Source organism: Chiloscyllium punctatum, chromosome 13 (assembly GCF_047496795.1).
Source record: "Chiloscyllium punctatum isolate Juve2018m chromosome 13, sChiPun1.3, whole genome shotgun sequence".
Lineage (NCBI taxonomy): Eukaryota > Metazoa > Chordata > Chondrichthyes > Orectolobiformes > Hemiscylliidae > Chiloscyllium > Chiloscyllium punctatum.
In genome coordinates this window covers 85435178-85458253 of record NC_092751.1, presented here as the reverse complement: position 1 = coordinate 85458253, position 23076 = coordinate 85435178, and the positions used below count along the sequence as shown (strand labels likewise).

Genomic DNA, 23076 nt, shown 5'->3' with positions numbered 1-23076 from the left:
ACAAAGAGGATTGAGGACAGAGCGATGGGCATGATCTATATGGACTTCAGTAAAGTGTTTGACAAGGTTTCCCATGGGAGATTCATTTAGCAAGGTTAGATCTCGTGGAATACAGGGAGAACTAGGCATTTGGATACAGAACTGGCTCAAAGGTGGTGGTGGAGGGTTGTTTTTCAGACTGGAGGCCTGTGACCAGTGGAGTGCCACAAGGATCGGTACTTGTTGTTTGTATAAATGATTTGGATGTGAGCATAAGAGGTATAGTTAGTAAGTTTGTAGATGACACCAGAATTGGAGGTGTAGTGGACAGCGAAGAAGGTTACCTCCGATTACAACGGGATTTTGATCAGATGGGCCAATGGGCTGAGAAGTGGTAGATGGAGTTTAATTTACATAAATGCGAGGTGCTGCACTTTGGGAAAGCAAATCTTAGCAGGACTTATACAGTTCATGGCAAGGTCCTAGGGAATGTTGCTGAACAAAGAGACCTTGGAGTGCAGGTTCATAGCTCCTTGAAAGTGGTAGATAGGATAGTGAAGAAGGAATTTGGTATGCTTTCCTTTATTGGTCAAAGAATTGAATACAGGAGTTTGAAGGTTGCGGGACATTGGTTAGGCCACTGTTGGAATACTGTGTGCAATTCTGGTCTCCTTCCTAACGGAAAGATGTTGTGAAACTTGAAAGGGTTCAGAAAAGATTTACAAGGATGTTGTCCGGGTTGGAGGGTTGGAGGATTTGAGCTATAGGGAGAGGTTGAATATGCTGGGGCTGTTTTCCCTGGAGTGTTGGAGGCTGAGGGGTGACCTTTATAGAGGTTTACAAAATTGAGGGGCATGGATAGGATAAATAGACAAGGTCTTTTTCCTGGGGTCGGGGAGTTCATAGGTTTAGGATGAGAGGGGAAAGATATAAAAGAGACCTGAGGGGAAAGATATAAAAGAGACCTAAGGGGCAATGTTTTCACAGAGGGTGGGTGGATGTCTGGAATGAGCTGCCAGAGGAAGTGGTGGAGGCTGGTACAATTGCAACATTTAAAAGGCATCTGGACGTGTATAGGAAGGGTTTGTAGAGATGTGGGCCGGGTGCTGGCAGGTTGGGCTAGATTGCATTGGGATATCAGGTCAGCATGGACAGTTTGGACTGAACGCTGTTTCCGTGCTGTACATCTCTGACTCTTTGACTAAGATGGGTCACCTGGCTAAAGAATGGCAGATTGTGTTTAGTTTAGATAAATATGAGGTGTTGCATTTTGCTGAGAAAAACCAAGACAGGGCTTCATGGTAAAGTCCTGGGAAGTGTTGCTGGACAGGGACCAAGGAATTTAGGTGCTAGACAGGGTGGAGAAGAGCGCATGTGGCACACTTGCCTTCATTGGTCAGAACGTTGAGTATCGGAGTTGGGAGGTATGTTGCATCTGGACAAGACATTGGTGAGGTCACTATTAGTTGCCCTCCTGTAGGAAGGATGTTGTTGGGACTGGAGAGTTTGAGTTATAGGGAGAAACTTAAAAGGCTGGAGCTATTTTCTCTGGTAATTTGGAGGCTGAGGGGTGGTCTTAGAGGTCTTTTCCTCGGGTGGGAGTCTCCAAGACTGGAGGGCATAGGTTTGAGGGGAGAGGAGAAAAGTCCCTTTTTAAAATCTAAGGGGCAACCTTTTCAAGCGGACAGTGGGGTGTATATGGAATGAGTTGCCAGAGGAAGTGGTGGAGGCTGGTAAAATTAGAACATTTTAAAACACACCTGGATGGGTATATGAATAGGAAGGATTTAGAGGGGCATGAGCCAAATGCTGGCAAATGGAACTAGGTCAGATTGGGATGTCTGGTCTGTGCATACAGGTTGGACTGAAGGGTCTGTTACTATGCTGTAGGATCCTATGACTTTGGTCACCAAATTACATTAGTAATGAATGTCTTTGTTATGAATGGAATGCAGGCTTCAACATCCATTTTTAAGAAGGTTTCTGGAGCTGGTGGGAGGATTGTGAAGAGGAAGAAAGGAGGGAATAAGACTAAACCCCTGTCCCTACAGTCATGCATTGGAGCCAGAAATGTTGTTGTTGTTGTTGTTGTTGTTAAAAGTAACCTGATTTCTCCAATATCTCATTTCGTCCTTGTGTTGTAGATGTGCCATTTGGAGGTGCCAAAGCTGGAGTGAAAATTAACCCAAAGAATTACACAGTAAGTATTAGCCTGCAACATTTTTGCTTTTAGATTTAATTTGTTCCTTGGTAGCCATCTAAATATGGTTCACGTAAGGAGAGCGTAATTACTTTCTAAGCTTTCAGTACTGACTATTTAACATTCCTAAAAGTGAGGATTAGCCTTCTCTTTCTCCTAGTTGCCATATTTGGCTTGCTTGCTGGTCCTTTTTTAACAATCGAGATGAATTAACATTTAGTGACAAAATCTATTTCCTATCTATCCCTGTCTGCAGGGTGGTGAAGTAACTTTAATTTTGTGATCACTCTAGCTGCTTAAGAATTAATACTAATGTGCTTTTTGTTTCTACTGATGAACTTGGGACATTTGAATAATTTGGACATTAAGCCAAGAGCAAATTGAATAAAATTTACATGTCGTGTTGGCATGATGTCTCTTTTTATTATACATTGGAGATGTGGAGAACCTGATCAACAATTATTGCAAATCTCTTTGTGGATGGTTAGGCAAATATTAATGTGGAGATAAGGTGGGGGCAAAGAGCTATCACAACATAACACTTTCATTGTGTTTTGACATTAATCAATTACAATAATCAAGTGCAGCTGCAAATACAAACAAGTAGATGCATTGGAAAGCTGGATAATTATATTAATAATGAGACAGCAAAACATTCATAAAACTGCAAAAACCTATTCCCTCAGTCTCTTAAAGGAACAAAGATGTCCAGTAATAAGATTGGAGCTTGCTAGGGTTCCTAATTGTGCGTGGGCTGTTAAGTTTCTTTCATCTCTGCATAGTGAGAGATACTCTAGTGCTATCAATTGGAGCATTGGTCCTTTTTGTTATTTGGTTCCGGTGTATTCAGTATACTTGACAAAGATTCAGCCCACTCTCAATGTGGCTAGAGCTCAGCATGCCGCCAGATATAAAAGTATGGAATTTTTACAGCACCAGTGTTTACAATGTTGAACTGAAAATATATATTCAGCTCGATTAGAATAAATTTGCTTAACTACAGCCTCTGAAATATTTCAATGCCTTGTTCACTACCGAAGTGTTCAGGCTTGTAGAGTATCTCTGCTCTAGAATAGAGGCACGTCAAGTCTGAGTACAAAGACTGAAAGTGTGAGAAATAGCTATTGGATAAAATGGCCATTTAGTGTCTCTTCTTTGGAAAAAAAATAGTTTAATTCCTTCAAGATAAAGTTAGAAACTAAAACTTCACACTTTTTAAGCTGATGGCAATGTATCAATTACTAGTAGATACGCTGCCATTTTGTAAATTGTACAAGTGAAAATTGGGTAACTGTACAGATACTAGCTGCCCTTCCTTAAATACTTGAAGCCTATGCTGTTGAAAGAAGTAATTTTAAAAATTGCAGGAAGTCTAACATCTAAGACTAAGTCTGAAAAGAAATACACATTTGAAATGCACATTCAAGTATCTAAAAAGGGATATGGGTATTCCTGTTATGCTTGGAGTAGATTAACACTCACATGGATCAAACGACTAATTAGGAATGATATGATTTGCGAGTCATTGAGGCATCCACAATCACTGGCTGCTTTCAGAGTGGAACCTGATCTTAGTGATCCATGTCATCTCTGACAACTCCTTTAGTAGTTATTGTAATGAAACTTTGTTCAGAATCATGCAGTTGTTATCCCACCACAAAAACTACATTAATGCAATAAACCCTTTGTTCTTTTCTACTATGTAAAAATGCCTCTTCAAGATGTCCATCAGCAACTCCCATTCATCTGTTGCCTGTGCAATTTTAATTCTTGTGCTTTGCTATGACCTATCCAACTACATTTTAGTGCTTTGTTCTTATCCTGAGTGCAAGATTGAGCTTGCAAGATTTAAGTTCTTGGATATGGTGTGATCGTAGCATAAATAAGAGTTGAAGGATTTAGTGTTTGCATTCATAGAATCCCTACGATGTGGAAACAGACCACATTCACTGATCTTTTGAAAGCAACACATCTCCCTACCCTATCCCTGTATTTTCCATGTCTAATCCACTTAGCCTCGACACTACAGACAATTTAGCATCGCCAGTCCACCTAATCTGCACGTTTTGGACTGAGGGGAAACCGGAGCACTCGGGAAACCCACGCAAACACAGGGAGAATGTGCAAACTCCACACAGACAGTCGCCTGAGACTGGAATTGAATATGGGTCCTGGCGCTGTGAGGCAGCAGTGCTAACCATTGAGCCACCACGTGCCCTGCTTTATAAAATTTATGGGTTTGTTTCTTAATGTCTGCGCTAATACCTATATGCCAGTTATCCAGAATTACTGGGCTTGATCATACTCTGAATAGATAAGCAGTAAAGTCAATGCTCACTCTGGCACTATCAAAGGAAGATTTTGATGCTTTTCTACTGCACACTTGAAAGTCTTCTCCTACAGTTGATGGAGGTTTTCTGTTCACTGTGGAAGGACAGTAGCAGTGTTTATTTTTAACATAAAAAGTTCTTAAATTCTCTCGGGCTCTCTCTCTCGCATTCAATGGAACACATTTATGATATCTTTGTGATATGTAAAATTTTATTAATTGTAAAATAGGGATAAATTTTCTTCTGCAATGACATATAGAAGTAAAGAACTTCAGTAGCTCTTCTATTTCTGTGTTTAGCTGTGCAACCTTGCCTCTTCAATTTGCAGCACTTGTTGCATTTCAGGTGTTTTAGGGAAAGAAATCAAATGACTAAAACTTTATTGTGCTGAGCATCAAAGTTAATTCTTGGAAGACTAGTTTTTTTTGGTCATTGTTGAATGTCCATTCTGATGGGAAGTCTCTGAGCCTAGCTGTTTGGCATGAACTATTGGTCTTTTCCACTGGGAAGATAAAAGATAAAATAAAGCATTCATCTGACCTCTGTGTGCAATTGTGAAATATGCAACATTCAGTTTGAATCAGTGTGGTCATAATGTTATGTGCCTGGGTCGCACTATCCATAGTTGATTTATGGATGTTATGAGGACAACACTTAAGTTGCACCAGCCAGTGACCAGCGATACTTCTGAATGTTTGCCGTATAACCTGAAGTTGAAATAGTCCAGCTTTGACACTGACTAGATGTTCCGGACACACTAGGTGAGTCAAGGTCACACTCCTTTGCCTCAGAATAAGAAGATTGTGGATTTAAGTCCCATTGCAGAAGCTTGAACACAAAAGCTAGTCAGATAATTCAATGCAGAAAAATAGAAAAGACATTACATCAGAGTCTTGTCTGCCTTCTAAAGTGGCTATAAAGCTTTTGACACCTGTCCTGGCCTCAAGTAAAGATTTCTTTTGTCAGTATCTCATTGCGATTTGTGAGAACATGTTGTCTGTAAATTAGCTGCCACATCTCCTTTATCAACTGGTTGCATTATAGGAAGTTTCTTTTCATCCTAAAGCACTGAGATATCCTAGAGCACTACCTTGATTGAAAATTCTATCTTCTGGTGAAAAATAATATTTCACACTTATCTCTTTCTAATTTTTTCCTGTGTATTTTACAAACGACATACTTTGTTTCCCTCACATTCATTTAGTTATTTTTAAGCAATATTTTCAGCACACTGCATTGTACTGATACTTTCTAGTTCTGTTTGATTTAATTACTTTGAAGTAATGTACTTAGATTTGTTTTTTGGATATGTATATCATTTTTACAATCATTTGCATACTTTCATTGAAGTAAATTGTGACTTTTAAAAGATTAAGTAAAATACTTTTGTTTAGCATTATATGTCAAGAAATGGGTTATTCTGTTTCAAGCATGAACCCCAGAAAAGATCCTACTTCTAAACAAGAATGAGTCACTTTCTGTACTTTTGCAGGATTCTGAATTAGAAAAAATTACAAGAAGATTCACCATTGAGCTTGCAAAGAAAGGATTTATTGGTAAGTTTGTATAAAATAACTTACCTACATGAAGTAAAGCTATAATCTCTGGCCTCTGTGGTCACTTGTAAAAAAAATACAATAATCAATTTCAGTCACAATGTGGACTTCGTGTAACCCCAGAAACCTAACAATATGTATTTAAAAACTGGATGGTTGGAAGTTGAAATTCCCTCCCTTAAGGCATTGTGGGTCAACCTACAACATGTGGACTGCAGCCATTCAAGGCTGCAACTTGAAAGGGCAACTAGGGATAGGCAATAAAATGTTGACCAGCCGATTGATATCCACATTCTGAGAGTCAATTAAGAAAGAAAGATTATAACCCTTTTTTGTGTTCTATTCTTAACATTCTTTGTTCATAGGAAATGGCCCTATTATTTTATTGCTTGCATACAACAGCACTAAACCCACAAGTAGTGATATTTTGTGCACGTCATGCCTTACAATTGTTTTTTGACCACTGAATAAGGTTTGACTAATGGCCCATACAACAAGCTGAGTACCATACTTGGTAAGCAAAACACAAAAATAATTAACATGGGGGAAATGCAAACTGTTAGATACTCAAAGTCTGAAGTTCAAACACAAATGTGCAAGATATGTTGATTGAGTGAACATAGAAAATGGGAACAGGAGTAGGCCATTTGGCCTTTCAAACCTGCTTCGCCATTCAGTGTGATAATGCTGATCACGCAACTAAGTATGATGTTCCTGCTTTCTCCCCATATTTTTTGATCCCTCTACCCCTAAAATCTTTATATCTAATTCGTCTTGAAAATATCAATGGTCTCAATTGCTCTCTGGTAGAGAATTCTAAAAGCACTCTACTCTCTGGTTGAAGAGATTTCTCCTAATCTGTCCTAAATGGCCTATCCAGTACACAGTGACCCTTGGTCCTGGATTCCCTGGTCTTTGGAAACAATCTTCCTGCGTTTACCTTGTATAAGCTTGTTAGAATTTTATACGTTTCTCTGAAATCCCACCCTCATTCTTCTAAAGTCCAGTGAACCCCTCTTCAATCCAGTCTCTCTTCGTATATCCATCCTGCCATCCCAGAAAGTTTCCTCACTTTCATTAAAAACAACTAGCTTCTGATTTGGTAAAAGTATGACAAAACATTGGCTATCCATTTTTTTGAGAACAATTAAAATAGACAGGGGGAGCGAGCTGGAGGACCTCTGATTTGTACAGGAAGTTGAGAGACTATGGGACGCATTACTGGGACAAGTGATTGGAGAGAATGAATGGGCTGAATTTTACCTCATATAGCTGGGTTTGAAGTGAAGTCAGAACTAGTTCCAGGCCCAAATTGACACCAACTTCTCACTTCTGGTTTTAACTGTAACTGGAATATGGTGTCGTGTGCTATCCTCTTTAGCTGTTGGTTGGTTTCCCCAGTGTCGCGAAGCCTTGCAGCTGCATCAAGGCAAAGGCTTGGTGGAATCAGGTGGTCGACTCCTTTACAGCAACTTCTAGACCCAAGTCAATAACCCCAGGCCTTCTATCTTAACATCAGCCCCTGATATATATTCCCTAAACAGAGTGTTAAGTCACCACCTTTCCAAGTCTAGATGTCGACTGACCAGTCTGCTTCATGCTGTAGCCTTCACTGACTGGCTCCTTGTCCAACTGGACACCCAGCTCAAAATTAGCCTGGCCTCTAGGTTGTGAATCCAATTATTGATATACTGATGCACTTTGGAGTTAAAATGCCACAGCTGATGGAGGAATCCAGACTGCTGGATTTCCTAATGCTCTACAACATACGTACCCATTACTAGTTAGGTAAGCTAAAAAGTCTATCCTGTCAACATTATAGAATAAGTGGATATGTACAGTGGCTGAGTGTTTATCTTAATGCAGTATGAACTTGGAGAATTCTAATGATCCAAAGAAGCCAAATTGTAATCTCACCTTGAGAATTTAAGTTGCATTGTTAAAATTCTGGAAATGTTCAGCAGAACTGACGTGCAACAGTCAGATTATCATCATATGTTTTGTCTTTTATACTTTAGGGGAAGAAACATGCTGTTCTTTTAGTGTGTGTGTGTGTGTGTGTGTGTGTGTGTGTGTGTGTGTGTGTGTGTGTGTGTGTGTGTGTGTGTGTGTGTGTGTGTGTGTGTGTGTGTGTGTGTGTGTGTGTGTGTGTGTGTGTGTGTGTGTGTGTGTGTGTGTGTGTGTGTGTGTGTGTGTGTGTGTGTGTGTGTGTGTGTATACTAACATGATTAACTTTTTAACTGCCTGCTTACAATGCACTCAGTTATACCAAACTGAACGACCTGCCAACAACTTAAGGATGGAATGAGCAAATCCCAAAAACTTTAATGTAAAAGGTGGTTCATGGAAAAGGAATGAAGGAGATGTGGGCATAGACTTTTGAATTCATTAAAAAATTTGGAGTTAAAAGCTAATCTAATGGCCACCAAATAACATTATCAATTGGTGTAAAAATCCATCTTGTTAACCAAGTCTCTTAGGGAAGAAAATCTGCTGTCCAAGCCTGGCCTGTATGTGACCCCAGACCAGCAGTGTGGTTGACTCATAACTGATGTCTGTGCAGTCAATTGTATCCTTGCCTGCGATGTCCACACCCCTTGAATGAATCAAAAAAGATGGAAGATAAACAACCTAGACTAGTAGAACCTGTTATATCTACTTCTTTTTTTAATAATTGAATGAAATCCATAGGCAAGTTACAAAGGAATAACTAGCAGAATATTAATCAAAGGAGAGTTTAGGTGGTGCTTGAAGTAAGAGTTGTGGGTTGTTAGTGGTATGTGACTTGTATTATTAAGGTATGTGGATGAAAGTCCTTGTTTACTTTGAGCTCTTAAGCTGGGTTAGGGATATTAGGTCAAGATGTAGAAAACAGACCTCTGTAATGCTGCATTCTGTGAATAAATCTATTACCAAGAAAGTATTAACAAAGAATAGTACAACACAGGAACAGGCCCTTCAGCCCTCCGAGCCTGCGCCAACGCATTTTGCCCTCCCATACTAAACCTAAAACTAAATAGAGTTCAACCTGGATAATTGTGAATTGATTCATTTTTTGAAAAGTCAAATTTGAATGTAGAATAAATTCCTCAAATCTGCCAGCCAAGTTGATAGGATTGTTAAGGTGTATGGTGTGTTGGCTTTCATTAGTGGGGGATTGTGCTCGAGCTGAGAGATTATAGCCCTGGTTAGACCACACTTAGAATATTGTGTTCAGTTCTAGTTGCTTCATTTATAGGAAAGATGTGGAAGCTTTAGAGGATGCAGACGAGATTTACCAGGATGCTGCCTGGATGTAAGGGCCTGTCTTAAGAAAGGTTGAAGGAGCTAAGGCTTTTCTCATTGGAGTGAAGAAGAATGAGAGGTGACTTGATAGAGGTGTACAGGATGATGGGAGGCACAGATAGAGTGAATAGGCAGAGACTTTTTTCCATGGCAGAAATGGCTATCATGGGGGGGGTAGAATTTTAAGGTGATTAGATGGAGGTTTAGGGGAGATGTTAGAAGGAGGTTCTTTAGAGTGGTGGGTGCGTGGAATGCACTGTCCAGTGGTAGTAGAGTCAGATACATTAGTGACATGGACAGTAGTAAAACAAAGGGTACGTAGGTTAGTTTGATCTTAGAGTAGGATAAAAGGTCGGCATAACATTGAGTGCTGAAGGGCCATGTCCAGTGCTGGTTTCTGTTTTCAAGGCTTCCCAATTTACTGATGTTAAGTGGCAAAAGTACTGGAAGATTAATGCTTTTGTTTGTTCCCCCCAGGACCTGGTATTGATGTGCCGGCCCCTGACATGAGTACGGGTGAGAGAGAGATGTCCTGGATTGCCGATACTTTTGCCACTACAATGGGACACCAGGTGAGTGCTTGAAGGAAACTGAATGGAGGAGTTTTTATGCATACTTCCCTTCTGAATCAATTTTGTTAGATTAAATCTCAAAATCTTTATTTGTGCAAGACAGAAGGTTATTTAATGAAAGTGGATATAGATTTTACAACAGATTAATTCTGACTTCCAGATTCTGAAGTGAGATTCAAATCCAACCAGGAAGTTACAGGGCATAAGGTGAGCAATAGAGCATATAGGAAACAAGGTGGAGGAAAGAACTGAAGTCTCAGTCGAATGTTGACTGTTGGATAGAAATATCTCATTACTGTTTCAATTCACAAATAGTTAATTTCCACATAAAACTGTTCAAATGAAACTTAAGCCTGTGCTGATGGCACAGATTAAATGGGACATTACACTTCAAAGCTTCATTGCAACCAACAGACCTCTCTCTGCAGTTTGATGTTATTGGTATTTGGCAAATGAGCCTACTATTGAAAGACAGCTTTGGACCTCTTTTTAAATGTTAATACTGCACATTGGTGCAGGTTTTCCAATAGTTGTTTCTGCAGCATGGATGGGGGCTGCATGTCACAACTTGATATGGCTTCTGGGGGTATTCCTGAGGGGAAAGAATTATTCCATTGGGCGATTCCACTGTCATGGAATCTAGAAAGTATGAGGAGAATTGAAGGCTCTGTGCTGAAAGTACCAGTCACTTCCACATACTCCTCCCTTTACATCCCAGGACTGGGTTACTCCTACCCTGTACACTGCCAGATCTGTCCACTCCTGTAGAAGACTAGCAAAAAAATGAAGCCTGTAACCCTGAGTTCAGATATTTTTTAACTCCATCTTTTGTTAGCTCACAGCCAAATATTGTATTCAATTTTCTATTACCTGTTTTAGGAAACATTTAATACTGTGTCATTTGAGAGGGGATTTGGGGATTGCAGATTGGAGTTTGTCATTAAAACATAGGTGAGAGGTAATCAAATTCAAACTTAGGTTTCTGTTGAGATTCCTGTCCACTAGTTAATAAATATTCATTTTGGATTAGTACCAAAATGAATTGAGAAGTGAGTTTTTCTAATGCAGATGGTTGTTTAAATGTGGTATCCCCAACCAGAACCAGGAGTGGAAGCAGAATTAACGACTATTTTAAAGTGAAACTTTCATATTTGGAATTGAAAGTGAATGGGACTTGGGTTATTTGAGTTTATACAATGAGCCAAATGACTGCCTTCAGTGTGGATTTAAAAAAAATCACCTCTCTTAATTGCCTAACTACATTTATCCTTTTGCTTAAGGAAGTGATTGTTACTAATATGTTGAGAATGTTTTAATATTGGGTTCATTTTGCTATTTAGTGGATTCCTTATTAACTCTTTATACAGTACCAATTTGCACCCTTTATCCTGTAGAACTTTTGTGTAGATTTTTTGTTCTTGGGTAGATTCTTGCCTTAGTATTAAAATAAATAATGTTGCTTTTCGTCCCCCCAGCTATTTTTTCAGCAATACTACCCACTTTTTCTTTTATATAAATGTTGTCTACCTTCCTTGAATCACATTTCTGCATTGTTACTACCACTGATTTGTGATTATTGATAATCATTTATTCCCTGAAATTCTTTTTCCATCATGCAGTATGTCTTTGTGTCATCATGCACAAAGCAGGTCTTAGAATCATAGACTCTCTACAGTGTGGAAACAGGCCATTTGGTCCAATAAGTCCACAATAACCCTCAAGAGTATCCCACTCCGACCCATTCCCCTACCCTATTACTTTACATTTACTCCTGACTAATGCACCTAACCTACACATCCTTGAACAATTGAGCATGGCCAAGTCACCGAACCTGCATGTCTTTGGTCTGTGGGAGGAAACCCACACAGACTGGGAGAATGTCTGTGTGGAGTTTGCACAGTCACCCAAGGCTGGAATTGAACCTGGGTCCTGTTGCTGTAAGGCAGCAGTGCTAACTGCTGAGCCACCATGCCAACTTGATGCAGGTTTTCACTTTTAATGTTCATGACTTGTGCACAAAAGGAACCTTGGATCAGAATTTGGATTTGTTATCACTTCCATTAGGTTTTACACTTTGTAGGTGGAGGTTGCCCATTCTTTTATTAACTGTACTTGGTGCCTTTATTTCATTGTATCATGAAAGTGTAGGTACTAGAATTTTGAAACAAAAAGGAAAACACTGGTCTTGCCGAACAAGTCAAGCAGTATCTGAGGGGGATAAAGAGTTAACAGGTCAGATTCATCAAAATTAGAAAAGGTTAGTAGAATATTTACGAGGATGTTGCCAGAACTAGTAAGCCTGAGTTATAGAGAGGTTGCAGGATCGGACTTTGCTCCTTGAATGTTGGAGAATGAGGGGTGACCTTATAGAGGGCATAAAATTATGAAGAACATAGATAGGATGAAGGCATATAGTCTTTTTTTTAGGCCTGGGGAATTGCAACCTAGAGGACATAGGTGAGGGGGGAAAGACTTTAAGAAGGAGCGACTTCATGCAGAGAGTAGTGGGCGTATGGAATAGGCTGCTGGAGAAAGTAGTGGAGGTTGGTACAATAGCAGCATAAAAAAAAATTTGGATAGGTACATGGATGTGAAGGGTTTAGAGGGATATGGACCAAATGCAGACAATTGGAACTCGTTGAGTGGACACCAAGGACCATTTTGGGCTAAAGGGCCTGTTTTCATGCTATATTACTCTGACTCAACTGTACTTAGGCACGCACGGAAGCGAAGTGGATGGGAAACAAAACGGAAGATCTAATTGGGTGGAAAGAGTAATAAATGGCAAAGGCGCTGTCATACAAGGCAAAAAGTATCTCTGTCCTTCCTTTGTTATTAGCCCAAGCTAGATTTTGCTCTTTTAACTTAATGTTTCAAATTTCAATTCCTAAATCAAAGTTTTTAGGATCTGTTAAGGGTATTAATAGGGTTGGTGAAAAATCTATTTATGATACTGGGAAAGTCTAATAAGGACATAATTTTAGGGTAGAGATAAGTTGGGAAAAACCTCTGCACTGTATCGAACTCTGCAGAAAGCAGAAGTTGCTAGTTCAGTTGAAAATTTTGAATGAGATTGCTAGATTTTTTTGCAAGCCAAGGATTTTGAGGGAACAAGTCCAAGAGATGCATGGACACAGTTTAGACCTCATTTGAATTATAGCTCTATACTTGTCTCACCCTATCAGATTGAAAGTGTTATAGTCCCATCTAGTTGGTTCACTTATGTTACTATCCTCTTTAGGTCCAACCAATCTTTCCTATATCAGTCTAATGCTTCTAAAACTAATAATATTTTACCAATCCCAATTGGCCTGCACCACATTTAAGCTTTTAGTAGTACTGGCTACTGTCGAACTCTGAAAGACCATTAGCAATCCCAGCTTCATAACCTTAACCTCCACTATCCAGATGACATAGTTCGTTTTATTAAGGGCTTCCGATTCCTTCTGTTCATTGTTTTCATCATTTCTAAACAAGTCTGCATTGACTATGTTAACAAATGTAAAAGTAGCCCCACCTGCATGTCCTTGGTCTTCAAACATTTCCTATCATGAACTTATTCAAAATTCTTTTAAACATTAACTGTACCTGCATCCACCCTTTGCTCTGGCAATTCATTCCACACACTGGGTACTAATTCACCTACTTATGTTGTTTTTATATCTCTAGCCTGTGTTTCCCATGACTAAAGAACAATACAGCACAGGAACGGGCCTTTTGGCCCACCAAGACTGCATTGATATATTTTGTCCTTCCAAACTAAAACCGTCATCACCCTTACAGGATCTGAATCCCTCTCTTCCCTTCCTATTCATGTATTCATCCAGGTGGTGCTTGAATGCTGTTATTATATCTCCTTCCACCATCATCTCTGGCAACACATTCCAGGCGCTCGCCACCCTTTGTGTGAAAAACGTGCCTCGCATCTCTTCTAAACTTCTCCCCCAGAACTGTACGTAATATTCAATGTGTGGCCTAACTAAAATTGTATAAAGCTGCAGCATAACTTGTCTATCCTTATACTCCAGTGCCTCTTCCAAAGAAGGCAAGCAAGCCGTTGGCCTTTTTTCCTACCTTCTCTACCTGTGCTGCCACCTTCAGTGATCGATGGACCTGAACACCCAGATCTCTCTGCATATCAGTATTCCTCAGGGATCTGTCACTTACTGTATAACTTCCATCTGTACTTGACCTTCCAAAATGCATCACCTCAAAATAATCCAGATTAAACTCCATCTCCTATTTTCTGCCTATGCCTCCAACTGATCTACATTGTGATCTATAAGACCGTAAGATGTAGGAGCAGAAATTAGGCCTTTCAGCCCATCCAGTCTGCTCTGCACCTCAGCCATGGCTGATGATTTTCTCAATCCCATTCTCCCATTTTTCTCCCCATAGCCCTTGATCCCTTTGACAATCAAGAACCTACCTATCTCAGTCTTGCATATACTCTGATCTGGACTCCACAAACTTCTGTGGAAATGAATTCCATAGATTCATCTTGCTGAAGAAGGTTCTCCTTATCTCCATTCTGAAAGGCCTTTCCTTTACTCAAAGGATGTACCCTCAGGTCCTAATCTTCAGTGTTCTGTAAATTTTTCAATTAGATCTCTCCTTCATCTTTCTTAACTCCAAATATAGACATAGAGTCTTCAAACATTCCTCATATGTTAAACTTTTTATTCTTGGGACTATTCTCGTGAACCTCCTCTGAATCCGCTCCAGGGCTAGCGCATCCTTCTTGAGATTTGGGGCCCAACACTGCACAGAGTACTCCCAAATGTGGTCTGACCAGAGCCTTTTAGAACCTCAGAAGTACATCTCTGCTTTTATATCAAGTCCTCTCAAAATAAATGCCATCATTGCATTTTGCCTTCCTAACTATTGACTCAACCTGCAAGTTTACCTTGAGAGAATCCTGGACTAGAACTCAAGTCCCTTTGCACTTCAGACTTCTGAATTTTCTCCCCATTTAAGAAAATAGTCCATGCCCCTCCTCTTCTACCAAACTGCATAACTTCACACTTTTCAACACTGCTTCGTCTGCCACTTCTTTGTTCACTCTCCTAAATCTTTCTGCAACCTTCCCTCCTCCTCATTACTACCTATCTTTGTATCATCTGCAAACTTAGCCAGAACACCCTTCGTTCCTTCATCAAGATAGTTAATGTATAAAGTGAAACGTTGTGGTCCCAACACTGAGCCTTGAGGAATACCACTTGTCACTGGCTGCCGTCCCAAGAAAGACCTTTTTATCCCCACTCTGTACTTTCTGCCAGACAGCCAGGCTTCTATCCTTGCTAGCATCTTGCCTCTAACCCTTATTTTACTCGGTACACTCCTGTGCAGCATCTTGTCAAAGGCCTCCTCAGAGACAACATCTATTGGCCATCCTTGGTCTAACCTGCTCATTACTTCCTCAAAGAATTTCAGCAGGCATGACCTACCCGAGAAGAAATCATGCTGACTTTGCCCTTTTTTAACCATAAACTTCCAAGTATTCGGAAATCTCATTCTTCACAATAGATTCCAGGATCTTCCTGTCGACTGAGGTTAGACTGATCGGTCTGTAATTTTGTCTTTTGCCTTTTTAAACAGGATGTCATATTAGTGATTTTCCAGTCCTCTGGGACCCTGCCAAACTACTGATTTCTGAAAGATCACCATTAATGCCTCCACTATCTCTTCAACTATCTCTGAGAACTCTGGGTCTCATGGTCCAGATGTTTTATTCACCTTCAGGCCATTCAGTTTTTCTAGCACCTTCGTCTTGGTGATGGCCACCATCTTCAGCTCTTGCCCCTCGCTCTTCTGAGATGTTACTCATGTCTTGCACTGTGAACACTGACGCAAAGTAATTATTCAGTTCTTCAGCCATTTGCTTGTTCCTCACTACCATCACTCCTGTGTCACTTTCCAGTGCTCTAATGTCCTCCTTTTGCCGTTTATATATTTAAAGAAACTCTTAGAGTTTTCCATTATATTTTTGGCTAGCTTACCTGCATATTTAATATTCTCCCTCATTTTTTTTTGTTGTTGCCCTCTGTTAGTCAGGTATTACTCCAGAGATTATTACCTTTTTTTGGTTCTAATTTTGAATTTAGCTCCGTGCTGTTCATGCTCCCTTAGCAGAACCTCAGCCCTACTTTTATCTGTTGTTGGTACCTATGTGGATCACGACTACTGGATCTTTACCCTCCCACTCAAGCTCCTCTGCAGCCCAGATGAGAGATGCCAAACCCGATCACCAGGCAGGCAACGCAACCTTTGGTACTCTTTCTATCCTGGTTACAGAACAGTGTCTATGCTTCTAACTATACTATCCCCAATTACCACAACATTTTGTTTCTCTCCTCTCACTCCCCCCACACCTCCCATTTGAATGGCTCCCTGCATTACGGTGCTGTGGTCAGTCGGCTCATCGTCCCTGCAGTCCCCATTCCCAGCATTGTGAAGAGTTTAAGAATGAGGGGAACCACATGAACTATGGTGCACTTGAGTCAAAACAGAAACTATAAAAACAAAACTAAGTTTAGAATCTTTAACAACCTGTGGGAATGAGACTTAATCACTTTAAATTTAACCTTTTTCTAGGACATATGTTGAATGACATCTGAAATGTACTGTTGAGGGCCAAACCTAACATTCTGAAATGAGTTTATTTGGGAATGAATCTGCAAATGCAGCACTTCTGTGAAACACTGAATTATAATATTGAGCTGTGCTATCAAAGTTAGTACAGTACCTGATTGGCATCAATCAATTTTGACATTACCATTGCTGGATCCTTCCTGTCAATATTTTGGAGGTTACTAAATAAAAACTGAAAGAACTGCAGATGCTGTAAATCGGAAACAAAACAGAAATTCCTGGAAAAGCCAGCAGGTCTGGCAGCATCTGTAGAGAGAAATCAGTTAACGTTTCGGAACCAGTGACTCCTCTTCAGTTCTGAGGAAGGGTCACTGGACCCAAAATGTTAACTTCGACTTCTTACCACAGATGCTGCCAGACCTGCGCAGCTTTTCCTGCGATTTGAGTCTTGGAGGTTACAATTGACCAAGACTGAACCATACTAGCCATTAAAACTGTGGTTATAAGAGCAGGCCAGAAGCTGAAAATTCCATGGTGAGTAAGTCAACTTGTCTTCCCAATGCACACTCATCATCCCAAAGGCATAGGCCAGGAGTGTTATGGAACACTTTCTGCTGCCTGGATCAGTGCAATTTCAATAATACTCAAGAAGCTCAACCATCCAGAAGAAAGAATCCACTTGATCAACCTCCATTCACTGCCTTTAAATGTTCACTCACTTTGGTATATAGGGTACACTGCAGGATTCAGCACCTTCTAAACCCAGAGCCTTTACCACCTGGAAGGACAAGGGCAACAGATACGTGGGAACACCACCACCACCACTTCATTCAACGTCATTGGCACAAAATTCTGCAAGTCCCATCGTAACAACACTATGGGTGTACTGACATTGCATGGACTGCAGCAATTCAAGAACTTGACTCACCACCACCTTTTGCAAGGAAAATTAACATTGAGTAATAAATTCTGGACTTGCCAGCAATGGCAATATCCTGTGAAAGAAAAGTACAAGCAGTCTAAGTTACAAATGGGTTCCATTCCTGAGTACATTCATAACTCTTTGTACGCAAGTTGAATACAATAGTGTAATACAAAACAGCTGTTTGTAATTACAAGCAAACATTCGCATGTCTTTAAAATTAAATATCAATATAGTATCTTGTTCATAAGTCAGATATTTGTAAATCAGGAACCACTTGTCATGTCAAACCTTTGACAATTTGCAAACAAGGTGTGTCCCTTCCTCATGAACAACTTGCTGCAGAATTTGTTGATCAATGTGACAAAATCCATTGTCACATTTTTACAAAGTACAATTAAGCAACTAATCAAAACTGCCTGAAAACCTGACTTTTGCATGAGATTAACAATAGGCAACTGTAAACCAAGTACTTATTGAACTGCCCAAAACAACAGTTGTTATAATTTGTACCTTTTTAAATTAACTGCTATGGTAATTCCAGATGGTGAGCTATATTTCTGATATGTGCAGTTGCTTATACTATTATGGACATTTAAGTCAAAATTTCCCTGTTTGGGGAGTTGGTACTCCAAATATATTCATGAGCTCTAAGGCAGAAATGGATGCCATGGAGATATGGAGTTTAGAGTAGCTGTGCTCGTTCTCTCTCTCTCTCTCTCTCTCTCTCTCTCTCAAAGGCCCCACCCCTTTTTGTTTTGCTTCTTCACTCGTGGGATGTGGGCATCACTGGCTAGGCCAGCATGTATTTCCCAGTCCATACTTGCTCTTGACAAGCTGGTGATAAGCTGCCTTCTTAAACAGTTGCAGTCCATGTGGTATAGGTAAACCCACAATGCCATTAAAGAAAATGTTCCAGGATTTTGACCTGGTGACACTGAAGGAAAATAAATGTATTTCCAAGTCTAGGTATTGTGTCTTGGAAGGGAACATGCAGGTGTGATGGTGTTCCCATGTTTTTGCTGTCCTTGTTCTTTTTAGGTGGTAGTGGCTGTGGGTTTGGAAGGTGCTGTCGAAGGAGCCTTGAGTTTCTGCAGTGCATCTTGTAGATGATGCACACTGCTGCTGAGCTTTTGGAGAGTGTATTTACTGAGGTCCGGCTCACCGGTCTATAGTTCCCTGGCTTGTCTTTACCGCCCTTCTTAAACAGTGGCACCATGTTTGCCAACCACCAGTCTTCCAGCACCTCACCTGTGACTATCAATGATACAAATATCTCAGCAAGAGGCCCTGCAATCACTTCTCTAGCTTCCCACAGAGTTCTCAGGTACACCTGATCAGGTCCTGGGGACTTATCCACCTTTAACTGTTTCAAGACATCCAGCACTTCCTCCTCTGTAATCTGGATATTTTGCAAGATGTCACCATCTATTTCCCTACAGTCTGTCTTCCATATCCTTTTCCACAGTAAATACTGATGCAAAATATTCATTTAGTATCTCCCCCATTTTCTGTGGCTCCGCACAAAGGCCACCTTGCTGATCATTTGAGGGGCCCTATTCTCTCCCTAGTTACCCTTTTGTCCTTAATATATTTGTAAAAGCCCTTTGGATTCTCCTTAATTCTGTTTGCCAAAGCTATCTCATGTCCTCATTTTGCCCTCCTTAGTATACTCCTACTTCCTTTTATACTCTTCTAAGGTTTCACTCGATCTATCCTGTCTATACCTGACATATGCTTCCTTCTTTTTCTTAACCAAACCCTCAATTTCTTTAGCCATCCAGCATTCCGTATACCTACCAGCCTTCCCTTTTCATCCTGACAGGAATACACTTTCTCTGAATTCTTGTCTCATTTCTGAAGGCTTCCCATTTTCCAGCCGTACCTTTACCTGCGAACATCTGCCCCCAATCAGCTTTCGAAAGCTCTTGCTTAATACCGTCAAAATTGGTCTTTCTCCAATTTAGAACTTCAACTTTTAGATCTGGTTTATCCTTTTCTATCACTATTTTAAAACAAATAGAATTATGGTCGCTGGCCCCAAAGTGCTCCCCCACTGACCCCTCAGTCACCTGCCCTGCCTTATTTCCCAAGAGTAGGTCACGTTTTGCATCTTCTCTAGTAGGTACATCCACATACTGAATCAGAAAATTGTCTTGTACGCACTTAAGACATTCCTCTCCATCTAAACCTTTAACACTATGGCAGTCCCAGTCAATGTTTGGAAAGTTAAAATCCCTGACCATAACCACCCTATTATTCTTACAGATAGCTGAGATCTCCTTACAAGTTTGTTTCTCAATTTCCCTCTGACTATTGGGGTCTATAATACAATCCCAATAAGGTGATCATCCCTTTCTTATTTCTCACTTCCACCCAAATGACTTCCCTGGATGTATTTCTGGGAATATCTTCCCTCAGCACAGCTGTAATGCTATCCCTTATCAAAAATGCCACTCCCTCTCCTCTCTTGCCTCCCTTTCTATCCTTCCTGTAGCATTTGTATCCTGAAACATTAAGCTGCCAGTCCTGCCCATCCTTGAGCCATGTTTCTGTAATTGCTATGATATCCCAGTCCCATGTTCCTAACCATGCCCTGAGTTCATCTGCCTTCCCTGTTAGGCTCCTTGCAGTGAAAAGTTTTCACTGGCATCTATTGGTGAATGATCAATTCAGTGTTGTAGCTATTCTGGAATAGCTTGATCAGGGGCATGGCAAGTTCTGGAGTGTAAGTCTGTAGATTCCCTCCACTTCACTACCCTGGTCCCTGTGGCCCATCATCTCTATTCTTGCCTGCAGGGTTTCAATTTTTGAGCCTCAAAACTGGATCATTAGGAAAAGTTTTTGGGAAACCTTAAAGTTGTTAGCTGTAATAGCATCAGATTGCCAAGAGATGGCAGACAAGTGTGCATTACAATTAATTCTAATCGTTTAAGCAAATAAAATAACATCTGCAAACTTTATTGGTGAAGGGCACTCTCAGACACTGTTGTACCACAGGGTACTGCACAAGAGAAATGTCCAGTAATTTTCCTCTGACAATTTGCAATCCTATCAGTTGTCAGCAGTGGCCAAATTGAATGAAGGTGTTGGTTCTCTGGGAGGGATGGACTATCAGCTTTATTGTAGAGGCCTTTCTAACTTGTTGCAAACAGCACTTTTGGTTTTGCAACCAGCACGAAAATGTAAGAAATAGAGAGTAGACCGAATCCCAACGTAGCCACGCTCTATAGCCACTGTTGTTGTCAATACCCTAGCAACTGGAAGATGTGTCCTGGCAATTGGGCTAGGATGGTGAGACTTAGGATACTGGTAATTCTTCTATAAAATGATGGTTGCATTCTTAAGCATTATAGAAAAATCACTCTCTAGAAACAACGCTTAGTGTCAATGTAATTGCATTTCAGCCAATACGTTTTGAAATGTAGCATTCTAGAAACAGTGTCCCCAGTTTCTCAATTGTGTTACAGTGAATTCACGTTAATGAAATGCATTATAACGGATGGCCTATAGGCAAGAGTGTAGCCCTTGACAGCTCGAGTAGTCTTCCTGGATTAGATACGATTGAGACTTTATTCCCTCCTGTACCTTGCTGACTTAAATCTAAATTCCTTGCTCCAGTCCACTTGCCTTTTGTCTGCTGAGTGAGTTCGGTTCCCACTTTATGCTTTTACTGCATTTGCAGATAGTATATAAAAGGCCAAGGAGAAAATTGCAGGAACAACTGATTTGTGACAGTGTAACCAGAGGTGGTGAACTGGGACAGCTCAATGTAGATTGAGCATAAATAACATTTTTAAAGAATTAATATCTTTTAGACGTTCATTACGTTGGTTGGTTGGTTGTTTTTTATATAATTAACTGAAAGAAGTGCACATAATATGAACAATTTTGTTTTTATTTGAATTGTGGGTTCAGTTCATTCAGATAACGAGACAGCTAGTTTGCAATTCCTGTACCAGCTGAGGTTACCATGAAGTACTCTGCTTCACAACCTCTCCCCTCACTTGAGGTACGATGACCCTCTGGTTAATCAGTCATCCCACGCTCACGTTTTGTTTCCATCACTTCTTGAAGACCAAGACCTCTGAGGCCAATTGCGTCAATTAACCTTGTATCAGCTAACCATATGCAACAGGGATAAAACCTGGCACAATCCTGTCATGTATATGTCAACTAATTTTGTTTCAATAGAACTCTGTTTTGCTTTAGGCGTATCAGGATGTTTAGGCCCCTCTAATTTTCCTGACAGATTGCTGTCTGACTTTTGTGTTAATCTTCAAAGTGAGCAGCAGTAGGAGGACTGTCTGCCTGAATAACTTCACCAAATTGTTATTTGATCATAAATAACATGTATACATTGATATTAAAAATTCATTATTACTGTTGTAGGATATTAATGCTCATGCCTGTGTGACTGGTAAACCCATCAGCCAAGGTGGCATCCACGGCCGTATTTCTGCTACAGGACGTGGTGTCTTCCATGGGATAGAGAACTTCATCAATGAAGCGTCCTATATGAGTGTTTTGGGAATGACTCCAGGCTTCGGAGATAAAACTTTTGTTATTCAGGTTTGTGGTGGATACTAAGCAATGAACTTGCTTTATATTTTCTTCTGTCCTGCTCTGTTCAATGTCGTTAATGTCCTGCATGCTGGATTTGCTGCTTAATGTCATTTTTATAAGAGGATATAAAAGAGAAGCTGACCTAATAATTCATTTTATATATTTTGAGGGAGTTCAAATTCATTGTTCTACCCAGGTGCTATCACCAATTGTTCTCAAATCTGCATGCTTTTTTTTTAATCCAGATTGAACTTTCACAACACAGTTGATAAATGATGTGATCCAGAAGTAGAACACAACCTTTTGCATTCTGAATTGGCTCACTATATTACAATATGATTACATAATTCTCATATTTAATGATCATTTGAATAATGTAGTCAAGACTTGAAATGCCGAATTATTTGGGAAGGTTATCTTTTGAACCTAAAGATGATTTAGTGGTAGTGAATTCTAGCTTATTCAAGTTGGGCAGTAAGACATTAATACAGTAAGGCTTCCAGGTCATGTGACTTATTTAAAACATTTCACTTGGGTAAAAAGTTCACTTTAGCAAAAATGTTATCACAGATTTCTGTAGTATGCATTTTGCCTGAAATATCATTGGATACTTGATAGTCATTGGAAATTGCTGCTGAGACGTGGATAAAATGCATATTTATTAAAATGAGATACCCGAGGAACTATTGGTGTCCTTAGGGTGTTCCCCAGCAACAGTGGTAGGAAACTGCAAAGGAGAAGAATTTTGAGGATTAAATATTGCCTGAAAATGAGTGCAATAACGTTTGTAGAAAGTGGTCGTTGCTGGCAATAAATGAACGGCCTTTGTTTTTTTTTGTATCCCCCAGGGATTTGGTAATGTAGGCATGCACTCCATGAGGTACCTGCACCGTTATGGAGCCAAGTGTGTTGGTGTTGGTGAATTGGATGGTTCAATTTGGAATGATGATGGCATTGATCCCAAGGAGCTAGAGGATTACAAACTGGTATGTGAATATTAAACCTCACTAGTGTACTGTATTGAACTTTTGCTCCATCCTGGCCATGTCTAGTAATTTCCAAAGGTTTTTATTTC

At 40.1% G+C, this 23076-nt stretch overlaps 1 protein-coding gene across 1 annotated transcript in view; it reads left to right on the top strand.

The window, feature by feature from the left end:
- Positions 1–23076, top strand: part of LOC140484587 (glutamate dehydrogenase, mitochondrial) — an 80471-nt gene that overhangs the window by 27092 nt on the left and 30303 nt on the right. The window contains exons 3-7 of the mRNA XM_072583066.1: positions 2124–2179; positions 6002–6065; positions 9828–9922; positions 21828–22007; positions 22850–22987. Of these exons, the coding sequence (XP_072439167.1) occupies positions 2124–2179; positions 6002–6065; positions 9828–9922; positions 21828–22007; positions 22850–22987 (533 nt within the window). The remainder of the gene's footprint in view (positions 1–2123; positions 2180–6001; positions 6066–9827; positions 9923–21827; positions 22008–22849; positions 22988–23076) is intronic.